Genomic DNA, 24,617 nt, shown 5'->3' with positions numbered 1-24,617 from the left:
GCTGGGGAGGGTGGGGAAAAGAGAGACAAAGAGAGGATTAGGGGAGGAGGGGATGCAATAGTTTGGTGGCAGCTTGCCTGGGGCTGCTGCTCCAAATCTGAGGCTGGGAAGGATGGTAGTTGTAGTTCCCACTTTTCTTTTCAGGAAAAGACCCTTTACGTTAGAAAGCCCTCCCTTCCCCATCCCGTTCTGCGTTATAAGTCGTTCCAGGCAGGTCAGGATGCTGAAGTTGCAAGAAGAAAAAAGTTATAGAGGAACGATTTCAGTCGTCCCCCTCCCCACTTTTAAAGAAAAACCTTTGCATTGGCAAGGGTTGAGCTTAGGGACCTGGTTGCGCAGACCCCAAAGCCCTCTGCAGCTGCTCAGAGGCACTGCCGCTTGCCTCTGCCTGTAGAGCGGCGGGTCCGGCCGGGCCGCGTCCTTGGCTGACTCCCCCACCCCCACCCACCCACCCCCCGAGGCGGGGCCAGCAGGGACTGGCTTGGTAGCAGCCGGCGGGGCGCACAGCTGCTGCGCCCGGGGACCAGAGCAGATCGAGGGAGCCGTGCGCCTAGTAGGGAGGGAGATGATGCTGCGCGATCGGACGCTTCGGCTGCAGTACGGCCACCGCCTGGAGGCGGTCTGCGTGTTGGGCACCCGGCTGTCCGTGGACGTCTTCGGGTGAGCAAGAGGCAGATGCGACCCCTTCCCCTCGGCTCATCCCCATCCCTTCCCTCCCAGGGCTGCAGTCCCTTCTCCCTGCTTTGGTGAAACATCAGTGGAACAGAAGTTGCCTCCAGATATTGTGAATGCCCCAACACTGGAAGTCTTTAAGAAGATGTTGGGTAGCCATTTGTCTGGAACGGTGTAGGGTTTCCTGCCTAGGCAGCGGGTTGGACTAGAAGACCTCCAAGGTCCCTTCCAACTTTGCTATTGTATTGTATTGTATTGGTGTTAAAGGTGCCTCCTTCAGAAAAAGGGGGAAAAATGAATCCAGAGCTTTGCTACTACAGCTGGAGGAGGAGGAGATGTTTGTGTGTGTGTTTGTGTGTGTGTGAGAGAGAGAGAAAGAGAGAGGGAGGGAGGGAGGAGGAGGAGGAGGAAGAAGAAGAAGAAGAAGAAGAAGAAGAAGAAGAAGAAGAAGAAGAAGAAGAAGAAGAAGAAGACGAAGAAGAAGAAGAAGAAGAAGAAGAAGAAGAAGAAGAAGAAGAAAGAAGCCACTCTGCCATGGTTAGAGAAAACGATACATCAACCTGTGGAGTTTAAGCCAGAGATATATATTTTATTGGGTATTCTACCAGAGAAATACAGTAAAGAAGATTCATATTTGATTGTACAAAGTAATAACAGCAGCTAGAATGGTATTTGCACAACATTGGCAAGCCGACAAAATCCCATCGGAAGGGGAGGCAATAAAGAAGGTATTAGACTGTGCAGAAATGAACAGGTTGACATTGAGAATAAAGGACAAGGAGGAATCTATACTACAGGATATGGGGGCGATTTTACGAGTGGCTTGGAAAAAAGATACAAATAGAAAGAAAAAGGAAAAAAATACAAAATAAGTATCTCAGACAACACATGATTAATATAGCGGGAGGGGAAATAAGAAAATATCAAATTGTAAACATACAGGCGGAAAAATGATATGAATTGACATGTGGTAAATAACAATCATAAGAATTTCATATCTAAGAATGAATTTGAAAGAAAAAATAAAAAACTTTTTACAAAAAAAAAGAGAAGAGGCCACTCTGCTGATGCTCAGAGGCACTTAGAGGTAGTCCTTGGCTTACGACCGAATTGATTTATTTACAATAAAGAGAACGTGTATTTAATCATTCCTGTATGAACTACAGCTAGAATTGTACTTGCCCAACATTGGAAAAGTGTAGAGATCCCTATGGATAAGGAAAATATTAGAACGTGCAGAAATGAACAGATTAATATGAGCCATGAAGGAGAAAGAGCAAAAAAACTGAATATTATATGATTTGGGAAGTATTTTAACCAACGGCTGGAGAATAACAACCAATTTCGTTGTATTTATTTTGTGCAATGACAAGAAAGATGATGATGATGATGATGATGATGATGATGATGATGATGATGATAATAATAATAATCCATTGGAATTTGTGCAAAAATTATAATATTAAAATAGCAACAAACTGGTGGGAACATCAGCCTGAAAAAGTCACCGAAGATCAGATGGTCAAGATCTTGTGGGATTTTCGCATACAAACGGACAAAATACTGGCGCATAATACACCAGACATCACACTGGTTGAGAAAAATAAGGTCACAATCATAGACATCGCAATACCAGGTGATAGCAGGGTCGCCGAGAAGGAACATGAAAAAATAGCAAAATACCAGGACTTAAAAATCGAAATTCAACGACTATGGCACAAACCAGCAGTGGTAATTCCAGTGGTAATTGGCACATTGGGTGCTATTCCAAAAGCACTGGAATTACATCTAAAACAGTTAAAAATTGACAAAATCACCATCAGTCAAATGCAAAAAGCCGCACTGCTTGGATCTGCACGCATATTACAAAAATATGTTGCAACGTCCTAGGCCCCTGGGTGGGGCCCGACTAGTAATCAATGCCAAATCCGGCGAAACAACTGGCCACTGTGATACAATTGTGTTGTTGCGAATAACAATAATAATAAAAAGGAGTTTGGGAACGAAGAAGGCTACAAAATAAGTAGACAATATATGCAGATAAGAGATATAAAGAAGATGAAAACTGTTAGCATGCGTATGATGAGGATAAATGATGTTTAATGTGAATATGGTATCGTCTTTAGAAGATATTAAGAAGAAAAATGGAGAGTTTAAATGTTTAATATATTATATTAAGTTTAGGGAAATAATGTGAATGTGAGTGGATGTGGCAAATGGGGAACGATGTTGCCTGGAGTTGCTGGTACCCAGACTGAATAAGGAAAGATGGAATGTTTATCGTTGTAATTGACAAATATATTTTTATTAAAAAAAGAAAAGAAACGGGGTTTCCCCCCCTCCCCATATAAACACCATCCCCTTCCCCTCCCCTCCCCCAAGATTGGAAACCCCCTAGCTTAAATCCATACATTTTGCTATCCCGAGGCTGCTTATGGAAAGTATTTGGGGCAATTCCTTGAAAACAGCCACTTCTTCATCATCCCCTTTTCCTGAAACGTGAAACAGGTTAACTTTGCTTGAAAACAGCCACTTCTTCATCATCCTCTTTTCCTGAGATGTGAAATGGGTTGGCTTTGCCTGCCCGTCCCAAATTTATTTATTTTATTTTGTTTGTTTGTTTTGTCAAGCATGTATAAAATAATAGATATAAATACATACGAGATGATGAATACATGAAATGGGGACAAATAAACGGGGACATTAGGACAGGGACGGTTGGCACGATGGTGTGCTTATGCACACCCCTTACAGACCTCTTAGGAATGGGGGGGGGGTCGACAGTAGACAGTCTTAGGTTAAAGTTTAGGAGGTTTGGGGAAGAAACCACAGTGTCAGGTAGAGCATTCCAGGCGTTGACCAGGGACGTGCAGTCAGGGGAGGCAGACCCTCACCACTGTCATCATGAAAAGAAAAAAAATGTAAAAGGAAAAAGGCAAGAGCTGCTGAGATCAGGCTGAGCTAGTTGCTGCCAGAGTCACCATGGATGACTCTGCTTAGTGCTTAACTGTTTAAAAACGCCTCTAAAAAAGTGCCCTCTACAGGAGGTGGTAGGGGGAGGGAGAGAAAGAGGAAGGAGGGAAGGGAGAAGAAAAAGAAAGAAGGAAACTTATTTAGCAAAGGAGAAAAACAAATGCTGTCACTTTAAATTGGAACTGAGCATGCCTGGCTGTGGAATTCTGGGAGTTGAAGTCCACAAGTCTAAAAAAATTGCTGCCTCACCAGCCATAAACCTCACCGCACGTCACTGGCGTTGACCACTCTGTTGCTGAAGTCATATTTTCTGCAATCAAATTTGGAGCAGTTTACTTTAATTTTGTGTTTAATTGTGTGCTCGTGTATTGTTGTGGTGGAAGCTGAAGTAGTCATTAACAGGTAGGATGTTGCAGTGGATAATGTTATGCCCTACGCTCAGGTCGCTTTCATTTCTTGAACGGAGATATTCGCGTCGGAGATGAAGTGGGCAACCAGTGTTCGTGCCTCCGTCTCCCTAATTGAGAGACCGCCTGCTGCCAATTACCTCCACTAGACCGATTAGATCCCACAGATTAGGCCTCCTCCGAATTCCATCCGCCGGCCAGTGTCGACTGGCGACTACCCGGAGGAGAGCCTTCTCTGTGGCTGCTCTGACCCTCTGGAACGAACTCCCCGTGGAGATTCGAACCCTCACCACCCTCCAGGCCTTCCGCAAAGCCCTTAAAACCTGGCTGTTCCGACAGGCCTGGGGCTAAAGAGCTGTTGCCCCCGTCTCGAATGGTATGACTGTTGTGTGTTTTAAATTATGCATTGTTATGCTTTGTTTTTTAAATTTTTTGTCTGTATCCCCCTTCCCTGGTTTGAGTTGTGAGCCGCCCTGAGTCCCCTTCGGGGGAAAAGGGCGGCATATAAATATAATAAACTAAACTAAACTAAACTAATGCCAGCCTCTCTTTTTACGGAATCTCCCTTGCCCTGGGCCCGGCAGTCTGCTTTGTATCCTTCAGTGGCACTCGTTAGCCAGCCTGGCATGGCTCAATGGGCACTTGGCACCTTCTCTGCAACTCCCTGAGATGTGAGGAGACCAGGGTGAGTCAGGCTGCTTAAGGAACGGCACCTGTTTGGGAGGGGGAGGGGGGTAAATGTCATTCCTGGAACCGAAGGTTTATTGGGCTGTGAGGTCATCTTGCACAGAACCTTCATCCAAACCAAGCTTAATAGAAGTGACTGTAAGAGGGATCTTGGAGTCGTAGTGGACAGCCAGCTGAATATGATCTAACAGTGTGCGGCAGCAGCAGCCAAAAAAGCCAATGCAATCCTAAATTGCATTAACAGAGGGATACGATCAAGATCGAGGGACACGATGGCTCCGTGGCTAAGACGCTGAGCTTGTCAATCAGCAAGGTAGGCAGTTCGGCGGTTCGAATCCCTAGCGCACCGAGTGAGCTCCCATGACTTGTCCCAGCTTCTGCCAACCTAGCTGTTTGAAACCCCTTTAAAAATGCAAGGAGACAAAATAGGAACCACCTTTGGTGGGAAGGGAACAGCGTTCAGTGTGCCTTTGGCATTTAGTCATGCTGGCCACATGACCACGGAGAACGTCTTCAGATAGTGCTGGCTCTTCGGCTTTGAAACGGAGATGAGCACTGCCCCATAGAGTTAGGAACGACTAGCACATATGTGCGAGATGAACCTTTACCTTTACAATCAAGATCAAGTGAGGTCCTAATACCACCCTATAAAGCTGTAGTAAAACCACACTTAGAAAATCTCATCCAGTTTTGGTCACCACACTATAAAAAAGATGTTGAGACTCAAGAAAGAGTGCAGAGAAGAGCAACCAGGATGATGAGGGGACTGGAGGCTAAAACATACGATGAACGGTTGCAGGAACTGGGCTTGGCTGGTCTAGTGAAGAGAAGGACCAGGGGAGACAGGATAGCAGTCTTCTAATATTTGAGGGGCTGCCACAGAGAGGAGGGGGTCAAGCTATTTCCCAAAACACCTGAAGGCCAGACAAGGAATAATAATGGATGGAAACTGAACAAGGAGAAATTCAACCTGGAAATAACAATAAATTTTCTGATAGTGAGAGCAATCAACCCATGGAACAGAAGTTGCCTTCGGAAGTTGTGGGAGCTTCATCACTGGAGACTTTCAGGAAGAGACTGGACTGCCATTTGTCAGAAATGGTGTAGGGTTTCCTGCCTGAGTAGGGGGGATTTTACTAGATGACCTATAAGGTCCCTTCTAACTCTGTTCATCTGTTATCTGGAGACCAGAAGAAGTCAACTTTTCTTCTCAGAGAGGATCTTGCTTGGTGCAGAGTTGAAGGAGGAAGAGGTCCAGGATGATCAGACCTCTTCTGGAGGCTGCTTATAAAAGAGGAGAAATCAAGAAAGTCACTTTTAGCTCCAAGGAGGAACTGGTGATTCCCAACCTTGGGTGTGAGGTCACCAAAAGGAGGACCTTCTCAGATCTCCTGCCATCAACACCCCGTCAGAAAGTGAGACAAAACTTGGGCTTCACAATCCCCATAATACCTTTTTGGTCTGGCTTCTTGGTAAGGAACAACAGACAATCTGCAGGTGCCCAGAACACATCTTGGTTCACCTCCCTTTGAAAATGTTCCCAGCCTGGAAAAGGAATATGAATAAAAGAACATAGGTTAAGTTTATCCTGATGACACCCTGTTAAAGGAAGGAGGGGAAAGAGGGAGAAAATAAAATAGTATTAATGTACAAATATATGTTTAAAAGATTTTACATGTGGAATTATCATCATGTAAAATAAGAGGAGGAAGAGGGGATTTAAGAGTGTTGTGTAAATATAGAACCGGGTTTGCCCAAACACCATCCCCAAAATACATCAGATCAAATAAAATATGAAAACTCAACAACGGAAGGAGGGAAAGGAGACAGAAGGAGAGGGAAGAGGAGAGGAGAAGAAATGCTAAGGGAGGGAAAGAAAAAAGAGTAAAGGAGTAAAGGAGTAAAGGAGAGGAAGGAAGGAAGGAAGGAAGGAAGGAAGGAAGGAAGGAAGGAAGGAAGGAAGGAAGGGGAAGCAAGAATAGGACAGAGGAAGTGGAGGAGGGGAGGAGGAGGGGAGAGGAAGAGGAAGAAGAAAAGAGAAAGGAGAGGAGGAAAAAAGATGGTAGAGAAGAAGGGAGGGTAGGAGAAAGAGAGAGGGAAGAAGAAGTAGGCTTGTTGTAATATAAGATGGATGGACGGGATGGCAGGAAAGCAAACTCGAATATATTATTATATTGTTAGGAGAAGAAAGGAATTATAAATGTTAAAGGATGATGTATAACACGAATAATACCTATGAGAAATGTGTATTTGTGAAATGTAAGTATGCATGAGTGAGTAAAATAAAATAAAAAAACTTTTCAAAAAGTAGTTTTTGGATGCCCACGTTGGGAGACAGACAGAATTGGCTGCCAGCCGTGCCTAAAAATGCTTGTTTATGGTGGATTGTCCTTTGTTCATTCATCCGAAGAGGCTCTGTGCCAAGACATTTTGGTTGCCACGGTCTTGCTCCTATTGTGCCGCTTTTTTCTGTTGTTTGTTTTAAACAAAGCTTGCACAGATGAGTTGTGTCAGAGGGCGATTTAGTGCTCTCTGTGCAGAATAATAACAGAATTTTCCCAGCTTCGAATACCTTCATCCTTCTCGGTCCCTTTCATTTATTTATCTAGAATGAAACCTTTTCACATGGGACGCAGTGACTCGGGGTGGGGGTGGGGGGCTAAGACACTGAGCTTGTCGATCAGAAAGGTGGTTGTGTTTTCTTAGCACATAATTAGCAATAGCAATAGCAGTTCGACTTATATACTGCTTTATAGGGCTTTCAGCCCTCTCTAAGCGGTTTACAGAGTCAGCATATTGCCCCCACAGTCTGGGTCCTCATTTTACCCACCTCGGAAGGATGGAAGGCTGAGTCAACCTTGAGCCGGTGAGATTTGAAACACCGAACTACAGTTAGCAGTCAGCTGAAGTGGCCTGCAGTACTGCACTCTAACCACTGCGCCACCTTAGCTCTTCTAATTAACCAATTTGGGATTGAGGGAAAAGTCCTATAAATAAATCTTATTAATAAATCATTGTTTAAAGACGGCTATAAAGGTATAACATTGTGTGGGCCTGTGGAGAGGAGAGGTGAGATAAACAGTAAATAACTTTTAGTTAACTACAATAATAACAAGGAAATGTTAATGGATAATATTTAATGATACATACAGGTGTGTTATGGGGGGGAGGGCATGCTTAGATATCTTACTTATCTGAATTTGTTTTAGAATATGTCATAAAGGTGTAATGTTATTGGAGATCTATTGAAACTGCAAATGAATGCCGGTAGGTGGTTGTGTCTTTAAATATAAATGATTCTAGATAAAAACATGTTTAAATAATGGTAACCAAATGAGAATTGTGGTACAGGGATAGTAAAATACATAATTTTTCTTTCTTGACTTAAAATGTACAACTCGATTTGAATGAAGTATATGTAAGGATTGTGGAAGAAACGCACGGAATATATTTGTAACCAATCGATACGCTTTCTACAAGATGTAACAAAAGATTATTCTTTTTTGTGTGTGTGTTTTTGTTTATAAACAATAAAAACAATTTCTCAAAAAAAAGAAAGAAAGGTGATTGTGTTCACTACTTACAATTATACGTAACGTTCAAATCATTCCACTCTTATACATTCGATTCATTATTGTCCTTTATATCATATGATCAAACACTCTATTTCATAGCAAAAAACTTTCATAGCAATGACTATGACTTTCTAGTCATAGATAAACAATTTCATTTCCAAGTTTTTTTTGTCTAACCCCTTGGTAAAACAAATCCCATACCTTATAAAATTGCTCGTCCTCTTGTTCTCTAATTTCAAATGTAAGTTTACTCATTTCAGCACATTCCATTATTTTCCAAATAGTTTCCTCCTGTGTTGGTATTTTCACATTTTTCCAATTTTTTGCAAATACAATTCTAGCAGCTGTTAAGACATTTTTCAATCAAATATTTCAAGTCTTTGTTGTATGTTTCTGGTATGATTCCCAATAAAAAAGAGTTCTGGTTTAAATTGTATGTGTTTATGTATCATTTTCTCCAATCACATGTGGATTTTAGCTTCAGGACAAGTCCACCACATGTGGTAGTATGAGCCCGGCGTCTGATGACATTTCCAACATTTTTCCAATTTATTCTTACACATTCTTGCTATTCTCGTTGGGGATAAGTGCCACCTTGTAAAACATCTTATACAAATTCTCTTTATATGCAGTTGACATTATGTATAATTGTAAGTAGTGATCATGTTATACTGGACAGGTTTTTGTATGTTAAATGGACTAATCCTGATGTAATGAATAATTGATACATACATGAATTGAAATATTCAATAACTACTTGGATTAACAATGGAAAATTATTACTGGAGTTGAATATGTCACACTATAAATATTGTGTCCTCTATGGATGATTGGTGACATTGTGGATAATTGAAAGTAATGATGTACAATATGAGTCGATGGAAAATTCTTTTATTTTGTAAAGCCGATAGATAGAGATAGGTGATTTTATAAAGATTTGTTGTTACTTAATAGATAATTAAGGATTTAAGGAAATAAGGTTTGTTTGAAATGAAGGAATATTAATGGTAACCTGAACACATAATGCTCAATGATAGTGATGTATTTAGTTATGTTTGATAGACAACCAGGGATCTTATTTCTAATTGCAAAAACTGATGCACAAAAGCTTGTAACCAAACCACATGCTTGATGAAATTGAGGAAGGTTTTTTGTATGTGTTGTTTTGTCTTTGTTTGTTTTAATATATATATATATTTTAAAAGAGAGCTGTTTGTGGTTGTAAGTCGAGGACTCCCTGTGGTCTTCCTTATCTCATCTCTGTAGCCCATTGGGTGAGGAGACTGTTTATTTCCACCAATGGCGTGTTTCAAAACTTTTTAGAACCTCTTCTGTAGGTGTGGCCTGCTTTCTGGGTGTGACTTGCTGGCCATGCGACTGGGTGGGAGTGGCTTGCCAGCCATGTAACCGGGTGGGCATGGCCAACTTGTAAATTGTGGTGAAACTCACTTAACAACGCTCTTGCTTAGCAACCAAAATGTTGGCTCAGAGACTCTGGCATTTGAAGTGTGCAAGTCTTAAAGCTGTCAAGTTACAAGACCCTTGTACCCCTAACCCTTTAGAAAAAAAAACCCAGGGGTGTTCAAACTTGACAGCTTTAAAACTTGTGGACTTCAACTCCCAGAATTCCTCCTCTTGCTCTTCATCTTGATGATGTGCGGACGGGTGGGGGGAGAGAGCTGGAACCAGTTCTAAATGGCACTGTAGATTTGTGGAACCTCTTCTATAGAAGAGGTTAGAACTGGCAGAAACTGATTTCCCTGATCTCCACCCAGCAAGTGTTTCTCCTTTTCTTCTTCTCATCTTCCAGGGCCGCTCCGCCCGAAGCGGTGAATTTCAGTGTGAAACATTCACAAGATGTCAGTGTCGAAGTCATAAGCCACGATCAGTCGGATTTGGCCCCCGCCAATGGCACTAAGCAATGGCCGCTAGATCCCGCCACGTTCCTGCAGATCCAGATGGCCCAGCCGAGCGTGGAGACCAACGATAGCAAAGTAAGATCCGTTCTCAACCACAGCGTGTCTGGATTATTATTTTAAATGAGGTTATAATGGAGGACGCGGTGGCTCAGACACACTGAGCCTGTCGATCAGAAAGGTCAGCAGTTCAGTAGTTCGAATCTCTAGCACCGCCGTGACACTTGCCTCTTGGGGGGAAAAAAAGCACCTTTGAGACAACCATGAACTGGATGACTTGAGGATCTCCGTAGAAAATTTCTCTGTGAATGTTTTAACCTGTCGTTCTTCCTTCTTCCTCACTAGGTCACCGTAGGATATTACGGGGAGAACGGAGAGCACCCTATAAATCAGGCAGGGATCTTTTTGACTGGCATTGGTGAGAGTCTTCCTGTTTCCCCCACTTTGGTTCTCGCTGGAAATCCTCTATCCCCTCGCAGAGTATTATTACAGCTTTAATTTAAAAAGAGCCAATGATATCCGAAGCCGAGCAGAGGGAATTCCTTTCCTTACAGATCAACAGGCCCTCCCTGCTCTTAAGTTATCTCCAATTAGTAAAATATTCTGGGGAATAGAATAGCAATAGCGCTTGAACTAGCAATGGCAAGAGGACTTACACATACAACTTCACGGTGCTTTATAGCCCCCTCTAAGCCTTTTACAGAGTCAGCATCCCTTGCCCGCAACAATCTGGGTCCTCATAGAATGAACAGAATGGAATAGAATGGAATAGGAATAGAAATAGGATGGGAGTAAAAAGTAAAATAAGAAATAGAATAAGAAATAGAATAAGAAATAGAACAAGAAATAGAACAAGAAATAGAATAAGAAATAGAATAAGAAATAGAATAAGAATTAGAATAAGAATTAGAATAAGAAATAGAATGGAATGGAATAGGACTAGAAATAGGAAGAGAATAAAAAATAGAATAAGAAATAGAATAGAATAGAAAGGAATGGAATGGAATGGGAGCAACAGTGAGACTAAGAGGAAGAGGAAGAATAGAATAATAAGAATAAGAACAGAATAAGAAAGAATAGAATAGAATTAGAATAGGAAATATGGAATGGAATAGAATGAAATAGATTGGAATAGAATGGAGTAGAATAGAATTAGAATTAGAAAGAATTAGAATTAGAAGAATAGAATAGAAGAATAGAATAGAAAATATAGAATGGAATGATGACTAGAATAGAATAGAATAGAATAAAGAAGGGAAGGGAAGGGAAGGGAAGAGAAGAGAAGAGAAGAGAAGAGAGAATATAGAATGGAGTGGAGTTGAATGGAATGGAATAGAATAGAACAGAACTGGAAAGGACCTTGGAGGTCTTCTAGTCCAGCCTCCCTGCTAAAGCAGGAGATCCCATACCATTTCAGATAAGTGACTGTCTAGTCTCTTCTTAAAAACATCCAGTGATGGAGCAGCCAGGACTTCTGGTGGCAAGCTGTTCCACTGGGTAATTGTCCTTGGATTGAAAAAAGTTTCTTTGTGTTGAGCCCAGCCAGCCGTTAGCTCTAGTTTGTCCTTCGCCTCCTTGAAAATGGCCAAATCTTTTGCTTTCTAGGAATCTCCCTGGACGTTGATGCTGACCACGATGGTGTGGTGGAGAAGAACAACCCCAAGAAGGTAGCGTCCAGATTCCAAATCTTCCTTGGTCAGAAATGTCTCTGGAATAGTCCCTTTAAAGGGATGCTCGCCTTACCTGGCTCTTAAAAGGGGACACACCTGTATGCTCGTATTTCACAAGGCTAGATGTTAAACCAGCAGTGAAGTTCAATTTTTTTTTACTACTAATTATGTGGGCAAAATCCCCATTCCCTCCCCACTCCAGGGAAAGGATACTGTAAAATCCCCATTCCCTCCCCACTTCAGGGAAAGGATACTCCAGGGGAAGAGTCCCTAGGGAGTGGGCGGCATACAAGTTTTATTAAAGTTGCAAAGTTGAAGTTGCAAGTTGAAGGATACTGTAAAATCCCCATTCCCTCCCCACTTCAGGGAAAGGATACTGCAAAATCCCCATTCCCTCCCCACTCCAGGGGAAGGATACTGTAAAATCCCCATTCCCTCCCCACTCCAGGGAAAAGATACTGCAAAATCCCCATTCCCTCCCCACTCCAGGGGAAGGATACTGCAAAATCCCCATTCCCTCCCCACTCCAGGGGAAGGATACTGTAAAATCCCCATTCCCTCCCCACTCCAGGGGAAGGATACTGCAAAATCCACATTCCCTCCCCACTCCAGGGGAAGGATACTGTAAAATCCCCATTCCCTCCCCACTCCAGGGGAAGGATACTGTAAAATCCCCATTCCCTCCCCACTCCAGGGGAAGGATACTGTAAAATCTCCATTCCCCCCGCACTCCAGGGGAAGGATACTGCAAAATCCCCATTACCTCCCCACTCCAGGGGAAGGATACTGTAAAATCCCCATTCCCTCTCCACTCCAAGGGGAAGGATACTGTAAAATCCCCATTCCCTCTCCACTCCAGGGAAAGGATACTGCAAAATCCCCATTCTCTCCCCACTCCAGGGAAAGGATACTGCAAAATCCCCATTCCCTCCTCACTCTGGGGCCAGCCAGAGGTGGCATTTGCCAGTTCTCTGAACTACTCACAATTTCCACTACCGTTTCTCCAGAGCCTGTCAGAACCCGCTGAATTTCACCCCTGCGTTAAACTGTTAACATTTCTACCAAATGGAGCCGAGCAAGGACTTCTAACCAAAAAATTGTTGCATGCTCACTCAAGTTTAAATTGACAATTGCATTCCTGCTGCTTTGTGGGTGTTTAGTTTCCCCTTTTTGGGGGGAGGGGGTCAGGAAGAATAAGAAGAGGTGTCTTCTACCACTCATTTTAATTAAGAGGCAAAATTTTAGCCTACATTCCAATTCCATTTTTTCCCCTGTATTTTGCCTGCTTCCTCTCCGTCTCTCGGGATTCACAGCGCCTTCCTCTCCTTTTGGCTCCTGGGGGCAATGTTGTGAAATGGGTGGGGCTGAGGATAGGGTCCCTGGTTCAGAGTCCCACTCCCCAGCTTCTGAAAGCGAGCTTTCTCCACAAGCAGGAAGCCGAGGGGGGACAGGTTCAGCTGAGGACATTCTTTTGCAGCCTGCAAGGCATTCGGCTCGACAGAGCCCTCACCCCCTTCTTGGCAAAGGTGCCCACCGCGTTTGGCCCCCTTTGCGTAATTTGGCACTCATTCACCAATGCCGCTCCAGGCCCCCCTGCTGGGACAGTGATTTCCCTCGGTTGAGTTACTGTTCCCTCTCTGAAATCTCTTTTTTTTCCCCTCTTGGGCTAAGACACCTGCAGACGCTGAAGCAGAAAGGGGAGACTGTCCCTTTTACCTGGTGGAGCCAACCAGCGACAGGGAGCCGCAGCAGAGGGATGAAAGAGCCACATGCGGTTCCAGAGATAGATAAATAATGTCATAGATAAATCTCTTGCCCGAATTGATCTGCTTAAATGTGAAATTCTGCCCTTCCAGGCCACCTGGACCTGGGGCCCCGACGGCCAAGGTGCCATCCTGTTGGTCAACTGTGACAAAGATAATCCATTCAGCAGCACGGAGGACTGTCAGGACGAGAAGATATTTTCCAAGGAAGGTACAGTACGATTGATCTCTCTGGAAATTGAAAAGCCGATAGAAATCCATTTTGCAGATCAGCCTCTATTGCGTAAAGCACAAAATCTGGTTTTAAATGCAGCCAGGTGTTTTCCAGTCACGAGCTAACAAGGAGAAGAAAAATGGGTTTGAGGGTAATCCCCTCTGTAATTTAGCAAGAGGTCAACTTTCAGGCAGAAACCTAATGCTGACACGGTTGTGTTGCATTTCTAAAGAAAGTCACACACATTACTTAAAAAGAAACCGCCTTTCGTAAGTCAGGAATTAAAACGGCCTCACGATGCATGTTGGAAAGAAATCAGCAGGAAAAATGTTTGCCTCTTAAGCAGAAAATTTGAACTCTTGTAAGGAAGCTGCCATAAAGACAAAGATTGCATAACCTTATAAAAAAGACGAGTCTTGAGTTGGAGGAAGGGGTGTTGAGATCTTCTTGTGGTCCACCAGTGGCCAGTGGATCTGGCAGCAGATTCGGACAGTGAGGAGGTTGGGGAGGAACTTGGGCCAGTCCTGGAGTCTGGGGAAGGCTCTGTTGAGGGCTCTGTGTCAGAGGCAGAGACAGGGCCAGAGCCGTATGCCAGTTATCAGCTGCCTTCAGAGTCAGACATCAGTGAGGCAGACGAACAGCTGGAGCCTGTTCCCAGTGTGCACATGCACAGAGTTGCCAGACGAAGGGAACAGCTAAAGAACAGAGGTCGACTTGGGAGGAAGGACACAGGTGGAAGGTGAATGGCCCCACCCAGAGGACATAAAAGAGGAGCGAAAGGGGAGGGGAGTTTGCAGGAGACAATTAGTTCACTTAATTGGGAATAAAAGAGGAGCGAAAGGGGAGTGGAGTTTGCAGGAGACAATGAGTTCAATTCATTAGGGTGAAGGTCTATTCCTGACTTCTTGCCAAGTAATTGCTGCTACAGCATGGAGTTTGGAAGATATTGGCTGGCAGCTCCCCAAGCCTGATCAAGGTCTGCAGTTGTGAAATCTCATGAAGGATTGTTGGCTGGGACTTTGCTGGAGAGGAATTCTTTTTGAACTAAATAAAAGGGTTTTTTATCGGGACGAAGAGTTGGCTTCATGCTTTTGGGAAACCTGGGTCAGAACAGATCTAATAAAATAAAACAGATCTAAATAAAATAAATTTTCTGAGAGGAGCAGAACAATGGAGGCAGGAATTGGTATCAAGCGGGAATGTGGGAAATGCCATCCTGAGTCCCTGGCATATCCTGCCTGAAGCCATTGAAAGTTGAGCCAAGTGAGTCCCATTGGGCCACATCTTTAGTCTGCATAAGGGGTTTGTCATAGTTCTGACAGAGGCTTCCAAAGAGCATGAAAAAAACTCCCGGTCCTGACAAAAACCCTTTTATTAATTTCCTGTGAATTCTGCTCATTCATATCCAGCAAAGTCTTTCAAGGGAGGATTTACAGTCACAGACCTTATCTGGCTTGGAAAGAGATTGAGATTGAGATTCTCCCAAGGACTCAGGGCAGCGTACAACAATTAAAAGAAACACATGATATAAAAGTTTTTAAAAAAATTAAATGGAATATTCCAAACCCAATTAAAATTGACAATACATTTTTTTTTTAAAAAAATCGAATTAAAATTAACAGTGATCAATACTGTATTTTGTTTTGTTCAGGCCAGTCTGACTTGCTGGGAAAGCGAACTTTTTAGGGCGCATCAGGAGGACCGGAAGTCAGGGATTATACGAAGCTCCGGGGGCAGCTCATTCCAGAGGGAAGGCGCTCCCACAGAGAAGGCTCTCCCCCTGGGGGTCGCTCGCCGACACTGTCTGGCCGACGGCACCCTGAGGAGGCCAACTCTGTGGGATCGCACTGGACGGTGGGAGGCTACCGGTGGCAGTAGGTGGACTGGAGCTGCCAGCCCGATAGCTGCAGAACTTGGCAAGGAGTCTCGGAGAGTCACGAACCAATGAAGCGAATTAATTGTCTTCTGCAATCTCCACTCCCCTTTCGCTCCTCTTTCAGTTCCTCTGGGAGGGGCCGTTCATCATCTGGCCTTACTCCCAAGTCGACCCCTGTTCTTTAGCTGTTCCCTTCATCTGGCAACTCTGCGCATGCGCACACTGGGAACAGGCTCCAGCTGTTCTTCTGCCTCACTGACTCTGAAGGCAGCTGAGAATTGGCCAACAGCTCTGGCCCCCTCTCTGCCTCCGACACAAAGCCCTCATCCGAGCCTTCCCCAGACTCCAGGACTGGCCCATGTTCCTCCCCAACCTCCTCACTGTCCGAATCTGCTGTCTGCTCAGCTGGCCACTGGCAGGCCACAACTGTCATGTGTTTTGAACCAAAAAGAATACAAGTAGTCCTTGACATTTACACACAGTGGAGCCCGAAATGTCTCTTGCTAAGCGAGATGGTCGTTGAATGTGCTTTGCCCCATTTTACACCCTTTCTCACCGCCGTCGATAAACGAACTCCTGGCATTGTTAAGTTAGTCACACAGTTGTTAAATGGATCTGGGTTCCCCACGGATGTGGCTTGTCAGAAGATTGCAAAAATGGATCAGAGTCTGAATTCTGATCACCTGACCACGGGCAAGCTGCAACAACTATAAGCATGAAAAACTGTCATAAGACACTTTTTTCAGTGCTGCTGTTGTACCTTCAAAGAGTCTCTATATGGATGGTTGTAAGTCGAGGACTACCTGAATGAGAAAATGCAAAGCTCAGAATGGCGGTCGGATTCAGACAGAATTAGGTTGCAGAAAGTAAGCCACAAACGGGAGGGCTTTCAAAAATAGGACAATCATTTAACAGGGGTGGGAAGGGGGCTTCCTACACCGGGATGGGTGTAAGGTCTCCTGCCTTGAGCAGAGGGTTGGACTAGAAGACCTCCGAAGTCCCGCTGATTTTCGGGCCTTCTGGGGCCTGGGGAAAGTGAAAAACGGACCTTCTGGTCCAACCGGAAGTCAGCAAATGGGCCGTTTCCGGTCTCCAGAGGGTCTCTGGGGAGTGGGGAATGTCTTTTTCGCCCTCCCCAAGCTCCTAGAAAGGGTCTGGAGCCTGGGGAGGGCAAAAAATGGGTCTACTGTGCCATTGCATGCCAAAAGCGTGGGTCGCGTGGGGGGGAGGGCACATAGAATTATGGTGGTGGGCATATGTGTACACGAAGCCCCCGCACTCCAGTGGTGGGTTGCAGGCGGTACGCCCAGGTATGGGTGTATCGGAGCCAGCCTGGAGCACCGGGAACCATTCCAGTACGGTGCTCCAGAGGGCCCGCCCGCCCGCCCGAGCTCCTTACCTGTCCTTTAAAGCCTTCGGCACCTGCGCAACGCTCCGACGAGCAGCTGAAGCATCGCGGAGGCTTGCGGAAGCATCGCTGGCAGCTACAATGCATGCACGCAACGCACACAGCCATGTGGGTGACGCCGGGCCCATTCCAACCGTACCAGTTGGAACGGGATCCGGAACCCACCACTGCTGCGCTCCCTCCGCTTTTGGCACCCGATGGCAAAAAGGGTTAGCCATCATTGTTGTATATTCTCTCAGAGCCCAGAGAATTAGCTCTGGGAAAGAAGATAAAGCATTTTCCCTGGTCTGCCCAGCGCTCCGATTTTCCCACGCGCCCATCGGACCTTCTCCTCCAGGAAGACCCTCACTCAAAGACCCCCCCTTGGAACTTCCCTCTTTCTTCTTTCTTGGCCTTTGAACCCCCCCCCCCCCCAGATCTGGAGGACATGTCCCGGATGATATTGAGAACGCAAGGCCCCGACCGGCTTCCCGCTGGCTACGAGATGGTTCTCCACATTCCACTTTCGGACTCCGACAAGGTCGGCGTTTTTTACCTGCAGAGTAAGTACCTTTCCTGCTCTCCCCCCCCTCTCCCCGCTCCGCGGTACAACCAGTGGTGAAATCTATTTTTTTTAACTACTGGTTTATTGTGGGCGTGGCTTGGGGCGTGGCTTGGTGGGGGTCATGTGACTGTCTGAAAGAATGAATTGTTTCCTGCAAAAGCCACTCCCCTTTTGCTCCTCTTTTATTCCCTATGGGAGGGGCCATTCACCTTCCACCTGTGGCTTTACTCCCAAGTCAACCCTGATTTCTCAGCTGTTCTTTTCTTCTGGCAACTTTGCACATGCCCACACTGGGAACAGGCTCCAGCTGTTCCTCTGCCTCACTGCTGTCTAGCTCCATAGGCAGCTGATAACTGTCAGACGTCCTTGGTCCCGTCTCAGCCTCTGATGCAGAGCCCTTGTCTGAGCCTTCTTCAGCCTCCAGGACTGGCCCATGCACCTTCTCATCCTCCTCACTGTCCGACTCTGCTGCCACAAGAAGTTAGCAGTAGAAAAATGAGATTCTTCTGGCTCTCCCATCTCTTTTGAAAAACAGGAAAAAATCTCCTTTGAAGTCAGAAAAGTTTACGTAACTTTCCTGGCAATATGACAAAAGGGAGAGGGGTTTTCTGGGCCTTCTTTCCCTGTGATTCATTTATTTTTTTTAAATGATTCCCCTTCTACAAATTTCCTGGCTGTTTCCATCTCAAATGCAAACTGGGTCCATCCAGGTGAGAGGTCGTAAAGCTCGGCGGCTCACGAGTGCTTGAGGGGTTTTTTTCCCCCCCTTTCGCGGAAGAGGAGATGGGTGGATGTGTCCATTTTGGTCCACACATGCAACAGGATACCCCGGGTGGCCACCTTGCCAGGGGATCAGGACATCTGAGCAGGCCACGTCCATTTGGCCGGTCTCATCCTCGGGAGACCTCTCGACGCCCTTGGGGTGGATGCTTTCCTGCAGATTACACAAGGCCCTTTCGGAGGAGCTGATGCGGGAGCGAATATCAGCCCGGCCTCCAGAACCATAGAACAGAACAGAACAGGAGAGAGAATAGAAAATAGAATAGAGACTAGACTAGACTAGACTAGACTAGACTAGACTAGACTAGAATAGAATAGAATAGAATAGAATAGAAAATATGGAATGGAATGACAAAAGAATATAATAGAACAGAATAGAATATAGACAGAATAGAATAGAATAGAATAGAATATAGACAGAACAGAACAGGAGAGAGAATAGAAAATAGAATAGAGAGTAGAAAAGAAAAGAAAAGAAAATATGGAATGGAATGAAGAATAGAATAGAATAGAACAGAATAGAATATAGACACAATCGAATAGAATAGAATATAGACAGAATAGAATAGAATATAGACAGAATAGAATAGAATAGAATAGAAAATATGGAATGGAATGACGAATAGAACAGAACAGAACAGAATATAGACAGAATAGAATAGAATATAGACAGAATAGAATAGAATATAGACAGAATAGAATAGAATAGAATAGAAAATATGGAATGGAATGACGAATAGAACAGAACAGAACAGAATATAGACAGAATAGAATAGAATATAGACAGAATAGAATAGAATAGAATAGAATAGAATAGTATAGAATAGAATTCCTTATTGGCCAAGTGTGATTGGACACACAAGGAATTTCTCTTTGGTGCATAAAATCTCAATATACATAAAAGGACAAGATATATTCGTCAAGAATCATAAGGCACAACACTTAATGATAGTCATAGGGTACAAATAAGCAATCAGGGAACAATCAATATCAATATAAATCATAAGGATATAAGCAACAAAGTTACAGTCCCGCAGTCGTAAGTGGGAGGAGATGGGTGATAGGAACGATGAGAAGACTAATAGTAATAGTAGTGCAAACTTAGTGAATAGTTTGACATTGTTGAGGGGATTATTTGTTTAGCACAGTGATGGCGTTCGGGGGAAAAACTGCCTTTATGTCTAATTGTTCTGGTGTGCAGTGCTCTATAGTATCGTTTTGAGAGTAGGAGTTGAAATAATTTCTATCCAGGATGTGAGGGGTTTGTAGATATTTTCACAGACTTCTTTTTGACTCGTGCAGTGTACAGGTCCTCAATGGAAGGCAGGTTGGCAATAATTGTTCTTTCTGCAGTTCTAATTATCCTCTGAAGTCCGTGTCTGTCTTGTTGGGTTGCAGAGCCAAACCGGACAGTTATGGAGGTGCAGATGACAGACTCCATCATTCCTCTGTAGAACTGGATCCGCCGCTCCTTGGGAAGTTTGAACTTCCTGAGTTGGTGCAGAAAGAACATTCTTGGTTGTGCTTTTTTGATGTTAGGTGTCCACTTTAGGTCTTGAGATATCTTGAGATATCATCATCCTCAATATCTCTGTTCTTCTGCTAAGACTGATCTCCATTTCCCTAAATATAAGGCTGGAGGACACCTATGACCTCAAGCTCATTAAACACACAAACAAGCCTATTTTTGGGAAGGTTGTGCTTTTTCCATCATTTTAAGATCCTTTCCCATGTGGATCCAAATGCCACTTTCCTTAAAACAGAACCCCGGGCTCACACTGACCACAGCCCTGATTTGGTTCTGACCCAGCATTTTGGCTTCAGTGACCATCGTGGATTGTTCTGTGTTACGATGAATGTAGACCTTTGCTGCAGGAAAGCCCCATGCCTCTCTTCCTCTCTCCTCCATTCTCCAGATCCTTTCTTCGGCCAGCGCTACATACACATTCTGGGCAGGAGGAAGCTGAGCCACGTAGTGAAATACACGGGGGGCTCGGCCGAACTGGAATTCTTCGTGGAGGGGCTACACTTCCCGGATGAGAGTTTTGATGGACTCGTCACCATCCACGTCAGTCTGCTGGAGCCAATGGCCGAGGTTGGTCTCTGGGCAGAAGGTTGGTCTCTGGGAGGAGTACAGTGGTAGGATTCAAAAAAAATTACTACCAGTTCTGTGGGTGTGGATTGGTGGGCATGGCAGGGGAAGGTTACTGCAAAATCCCCATTTCCTCCTGATCAGACAGGATTCGGGAGACAGAGAATAGATGGGGGCGTGGCCAGCCAGAGGTGATATTTGCCAGTTCTACCAACTACTCAAAATTTCCACTATCGGTTCTCCAGAGCTGGTCAGAACTGGCTGAATCCCACCTCTGGCCGAGTGTCCCTTTTGGTCTCTGTGGTCTCAGTGTCCCTTTTGCCTTCCCCCTCCCATGAGAGAGCCTCTGGAAATCCTGGCATCCTGGCAGAGCTGGGGCTGACATGGCTTTGGCCAGGAGGAAAATCACGGCTTCTAATGTACCCAGTGTTTCACATGCCTTTTTCTACCACCTCCCACCAATGCAAGAGTTGTTGTTATTTTGCCTGTCTTTGCCCCTACAGTGTCAGCCTTCCTTGGCCAAGGGGCACCCTTGCTTTCTCACTGTCCAGCCTACCCCTGTACCGGTTCCGAACTAGGCTTCCCCAAAAAAGCATGAAGCAGACTCCTGGCCCCGACGAAACCGCTTTTATTAAACGAATGTGATTTCCTCTCATTCACATTCAGCCAAGGCCTGGCAAACAGTCTTTCAAAGGAGTATTTATTACTACAGACCTTATCTAGCTTGGAAAACTGCTATGTAAATATTTTCCAAATGAGATGCTGTGCAGGGAAAGACTGGGCACAGAGTCTCTGAGATTCACGGACAGATCTTCACACTCCTGAAACCTCTTCCCTTTCCCTCCTTTTTTATTTCCTATGGGAGGGGCCAAACACCTGCCACCTGTGGCTTTACTCCCAAGTCAACCCTGATTCTGAGCTGTTCTTTTCTTCTAGCAGCTCTGCGCAAGCGCACACTGGGAACAGGCTCCAGCTGTTCTTCTGCCTCACTGTTGTCTAGCTCCGTAGGCACCTGATCACTGCCAGACAGCCTTGGCCCCGTCTCTGCCTCTGACGCAGAGCCCTCATCAGAGCCTTCCCCAACCTCCAAGACTGGCCCATGTTCTTCCCCAACCCTCCTCACTGTCTGACTCTGCTGCCAGTTCCGCTGGCCGCTGGCAGATCACAACAGTACCCACCTCCAGATGACTTTTAGAATCGTATCAATAGAGCCAGGGATGGAGGCTGTTTTTACATTACTGCTGGTCGCCTTCTCGGGTTGCTGGCCTGCTTGAAATGCCACCTGGGGTCTTATGGGAATCAGCTGTATCCCCTTACCTAACAATGCCAATTTCATTAGCCTAAAAATGCTAATTTCATTAGCCTTCATCTGCCAGTTGGGGCCCTCATTTCTAACTGCCCAACCTCCTCCATTTGCTCTGGGGTGGACCTCACCCAGATGTTTAGCCCGCGTCCACTCCCTGACCGTTTCTCTCCACCATCCGAATGCTGGCGGTTTCCAATTTCGTTTACCAATTAGCCAATTAATTATGTTTGCAAGATGAAATCCTAGCCGGGAGCCGTTGGGTTATTTATTTATCTATTTGTGTCGGGAGCCCATTGGCTCTGAGCAGTTCGCTTCTGTGTTTTTCTTTCTGGCAAATAACAAAAAACGTGAGTTTTTCATATATATTTTTTCAAACAGCACTTCTGTTTTACACAAGGTGTTCTGACTGAGGCTTCCCAAGAGCATGAAGCAAACTCCATGTCACAACAAAAAAAGAACCCTTTTATTAATTTGCTGTGAATTCTGCTCATTCACATTCAGCAAAGACTTTCGCGGGAGGATTTTCAGTCACAGACCTTATCTGGCTTGGAGAGCTGCCAACCCTCCTCCCCTCCCCAACTCATCCTCTTCCAGGCTCACCTCCAGAGGGGCCTCCAGCCATGAGATCCTCATCGTCAAAAGTGCTATCGTAACTCTTCCGGAACCAGTGCGTGATCTCCGACTCGGTGTCTTCCGGGAATGAGACCTCGTCCAGTCGGTTGGAGGCCTGAGCCACCTGCAAAAGAGAGGAGGAGGGTTAGGGGAGGGGCTATCTTGCAGCCTCGGCTCACCTCCTGCCAGCATCCCAACCTGGCAGTTCAGGCAATTCTGATCTAGGCTTCCCAGCAGCACAAAGCCGAGTCCTCGTCCCAATAAACCTCTTTTAGTGAATTTATAATCACAGACCTTATCTGGCTTGGAGAGCTGCCAGGCTGATATCTGCAGAACTTGGCAAGGAGTCTCAGAGAGTCAGGAACCAATGAAGCGAACTAATTGTCTCCTGCAAACTCCACTCCCCTTTCGCTCCACTTTTATTTCCTCTGGGAGGGGCCATTCATCGTCCACCTGTGGCCTTACTCCCAAGTCGATCCCTGTCTTTTAGCTGTTCCCTTTGTCTGGCAACTTTGCACATGCACACACTGGGAACAGGCTCCAGCTGTTTGTCTGCTTCACTGATGCCTGACTCTGAAGGCAGCTGATAACTGGCATATGGCTCTGGCCCCCTCTCTGCCTCCGACACAGAGCCTTCCCCAGACTCCAGGACTGGCCCATGTTCTTCCCCAACCTCCTCACTATCCAACTCTGCTGCCAGCTCTGCTGGCCTCTGGTGGACCACAACAGAATGCTTGATGATAGAAAGACTCCAGTGTTGCATTTCTTAACATTTTTTTAAGAGTGGCTTTTTAAATAAATCTCCCGGCAGGGTATTCCGCAGGTCCCGATCTTCACCGACACTGTCGTTTTCCGGGTCGCGCCCTGGATCATGACCCCAAACACCTTGTCTCCAATCAGCGTCTTTGTGTGCAGGTAAAGGACCAAAGGAGTATACAGGTTGTCCTCAACCTATAGGGGCATGGTGGCTCAGTGTCTAAGACGCAGAGCTTGTGGATCAGAAAGGTCGGCAGTTCAGCGGTTCGAATCCCTAGCACAGCGTAATGGAGGGAGCTCCCGTGACTTGTCCCAGCTTCTGCCAACCTAGCAGTTCGAAAGCATTTTAAAAATGCCAGTAGAAAAATAGGAACCACCTTTGGTTCTGTGTGCCTTTGGCATTTAGTCATGCCTTCCACCTCCTTTCTTCTTCAGTCTTCTTTCTTTTCTTTCTTTCTTTCTTTCTTTCTTTCTCTTTCTCCCTCCCTCCTTTTTTTCTCTCTCTGTCCCTCTCCCTCTTTCGGTCTTTTCTTTTCTTCTTTCCTTCCTCTTCCTTCCTCCCCCCACCTCTTTCTTCTTCAGTCTTCTTTCTTTCTTTTTCTTTCTTTTTCTCTCCCTCCTTTCTTTCTCTCTCTCTCTCTCCTTCTTTCTGTCTTTTCTTTTCTTCCTTCCTTCTTCCCCTCCACCTTTCTTCTTCAGTCTTCTTTCTTTCTCTTTCTTTCTCTCTCCCTCCTTTCTTTTTTTCTCTCTCTCTCCCCTCCCTCCTTCTGTCTTTTCTTCCTTCCTTCTTCCGTTCCACCTCCTTTCTTCTTCAGTTCTTTCTTTCTTTCTTTCTTTCTTTCTTTCTTTCTTTCTTTCTTTCTTTCTTTAACTTGGACCCATTCAGTCCTCTAAGAAAAAGAGCCAGAGATACAGAGTAGTTTCATATGTTTATTAGAAACATAAGATAAGGAAGGTATTGTTATAAGAATTCACGCTGTATCTCCAGCTCTTTTTCTTGGAGGACGGAGTGGGCCCACACATGGGCCATGGGTACCACATGACGCTCTCTTCAAGGGAAGGATGCGCAGACCAGGACTCCAACAACACCTCACTTTCTTCTCCTTTCCTCCACACAGTGTCAAGGACAACTATCTCTTCCTGAAGGAAATTAACAGTTTGGTGAGCAAAGCCGGATGCAAGATTAGTGTTTGCTCTCGGTACATGAACCGTGGCGACCGATGGATGCAGGTTAGCACCAGTGGCTGTGGCCAGATGCACTTCTTGCACACAGGTGTGAATGTGCGCTGCATCAGGGATGGGATTCAGCCGGTTCATACCGGTTCGAGCAAACAGGATGCTAATTTTGCATTTGGTTTGCCGAACT

At 45.2% G+C, this 24,617-nt stretch overlaps 1 protein-coding gene across 1 annotated transcript in view; it reads left to right on the top strand.

The window, feature by feature from the left end:
* Nucleotides 1-568: 568 nt before the first annotated feature.
* Nucleotides 569-24,617, top strand: part of LOC116518614 (protein-arginine deiminase type-2-like) — a 42,491-nt gene continuing 18,442 nt past the window's right edge. The window contains exons 1-9 of the mRNA XM_032232130.1: nucleotides 569-660; nucleotides 10,125-10,308; nucleotides 10,576-10,648; nucleotides 11,836-11,897; nucleotides 13,757-13,874; nucleotides 17,578-17,703; nucleotides 20,402-20,580; nucleotides 23,307-23,410; nucleotides 24,370-24,481. Coding sequence (XP_032088021.1) covers nucleotides 569-660; nucleotides 10,125-10,308; nucleotides 10,576-10,648; nucleotides 11,836-11,897; nucleotides 13,757-13,874; nucleotides 17,578-17,703; nucleotides 20,402-20,580; nucleotides 23,307-23,410; nucleotides 24,370-24,481 — 1,050 coding nt within the window. The remainder of the gene's footprint in view (nucleotides 661-10,124; nucleotides 10,309-10,575; nucleotides 10,649-11,835; nucleotides 11,898-13,756; nucleotides 13,875-17,577; nucleotides 17,704-20,401; nucleotides 20,581-23,306; nucleotides 23,411-24,369; nucleotides 24,482-24,617) is intronic.

Source organism: Thamnophis elegans, chromosome 15 (genome assembly GCF_009769535.1).
Source record: "Thamnophis elegans isolate rThaEle1 chromosome 15, rThaEle1.pri, whole genome shotgun sequence".
NCBI classification, from domain to species: domain Eukaryota; kingdom Metazoa; phylum Chordata; class Lepidosauria; order Squamata; family Colubridae; genus Thamnophis; species Thamnophis elegans.
The sequence above is the reverse complement of the archived record's forward strand: the minus strand, read 5'-3'. Positions and strand labels throughout refer to the sequence as shown.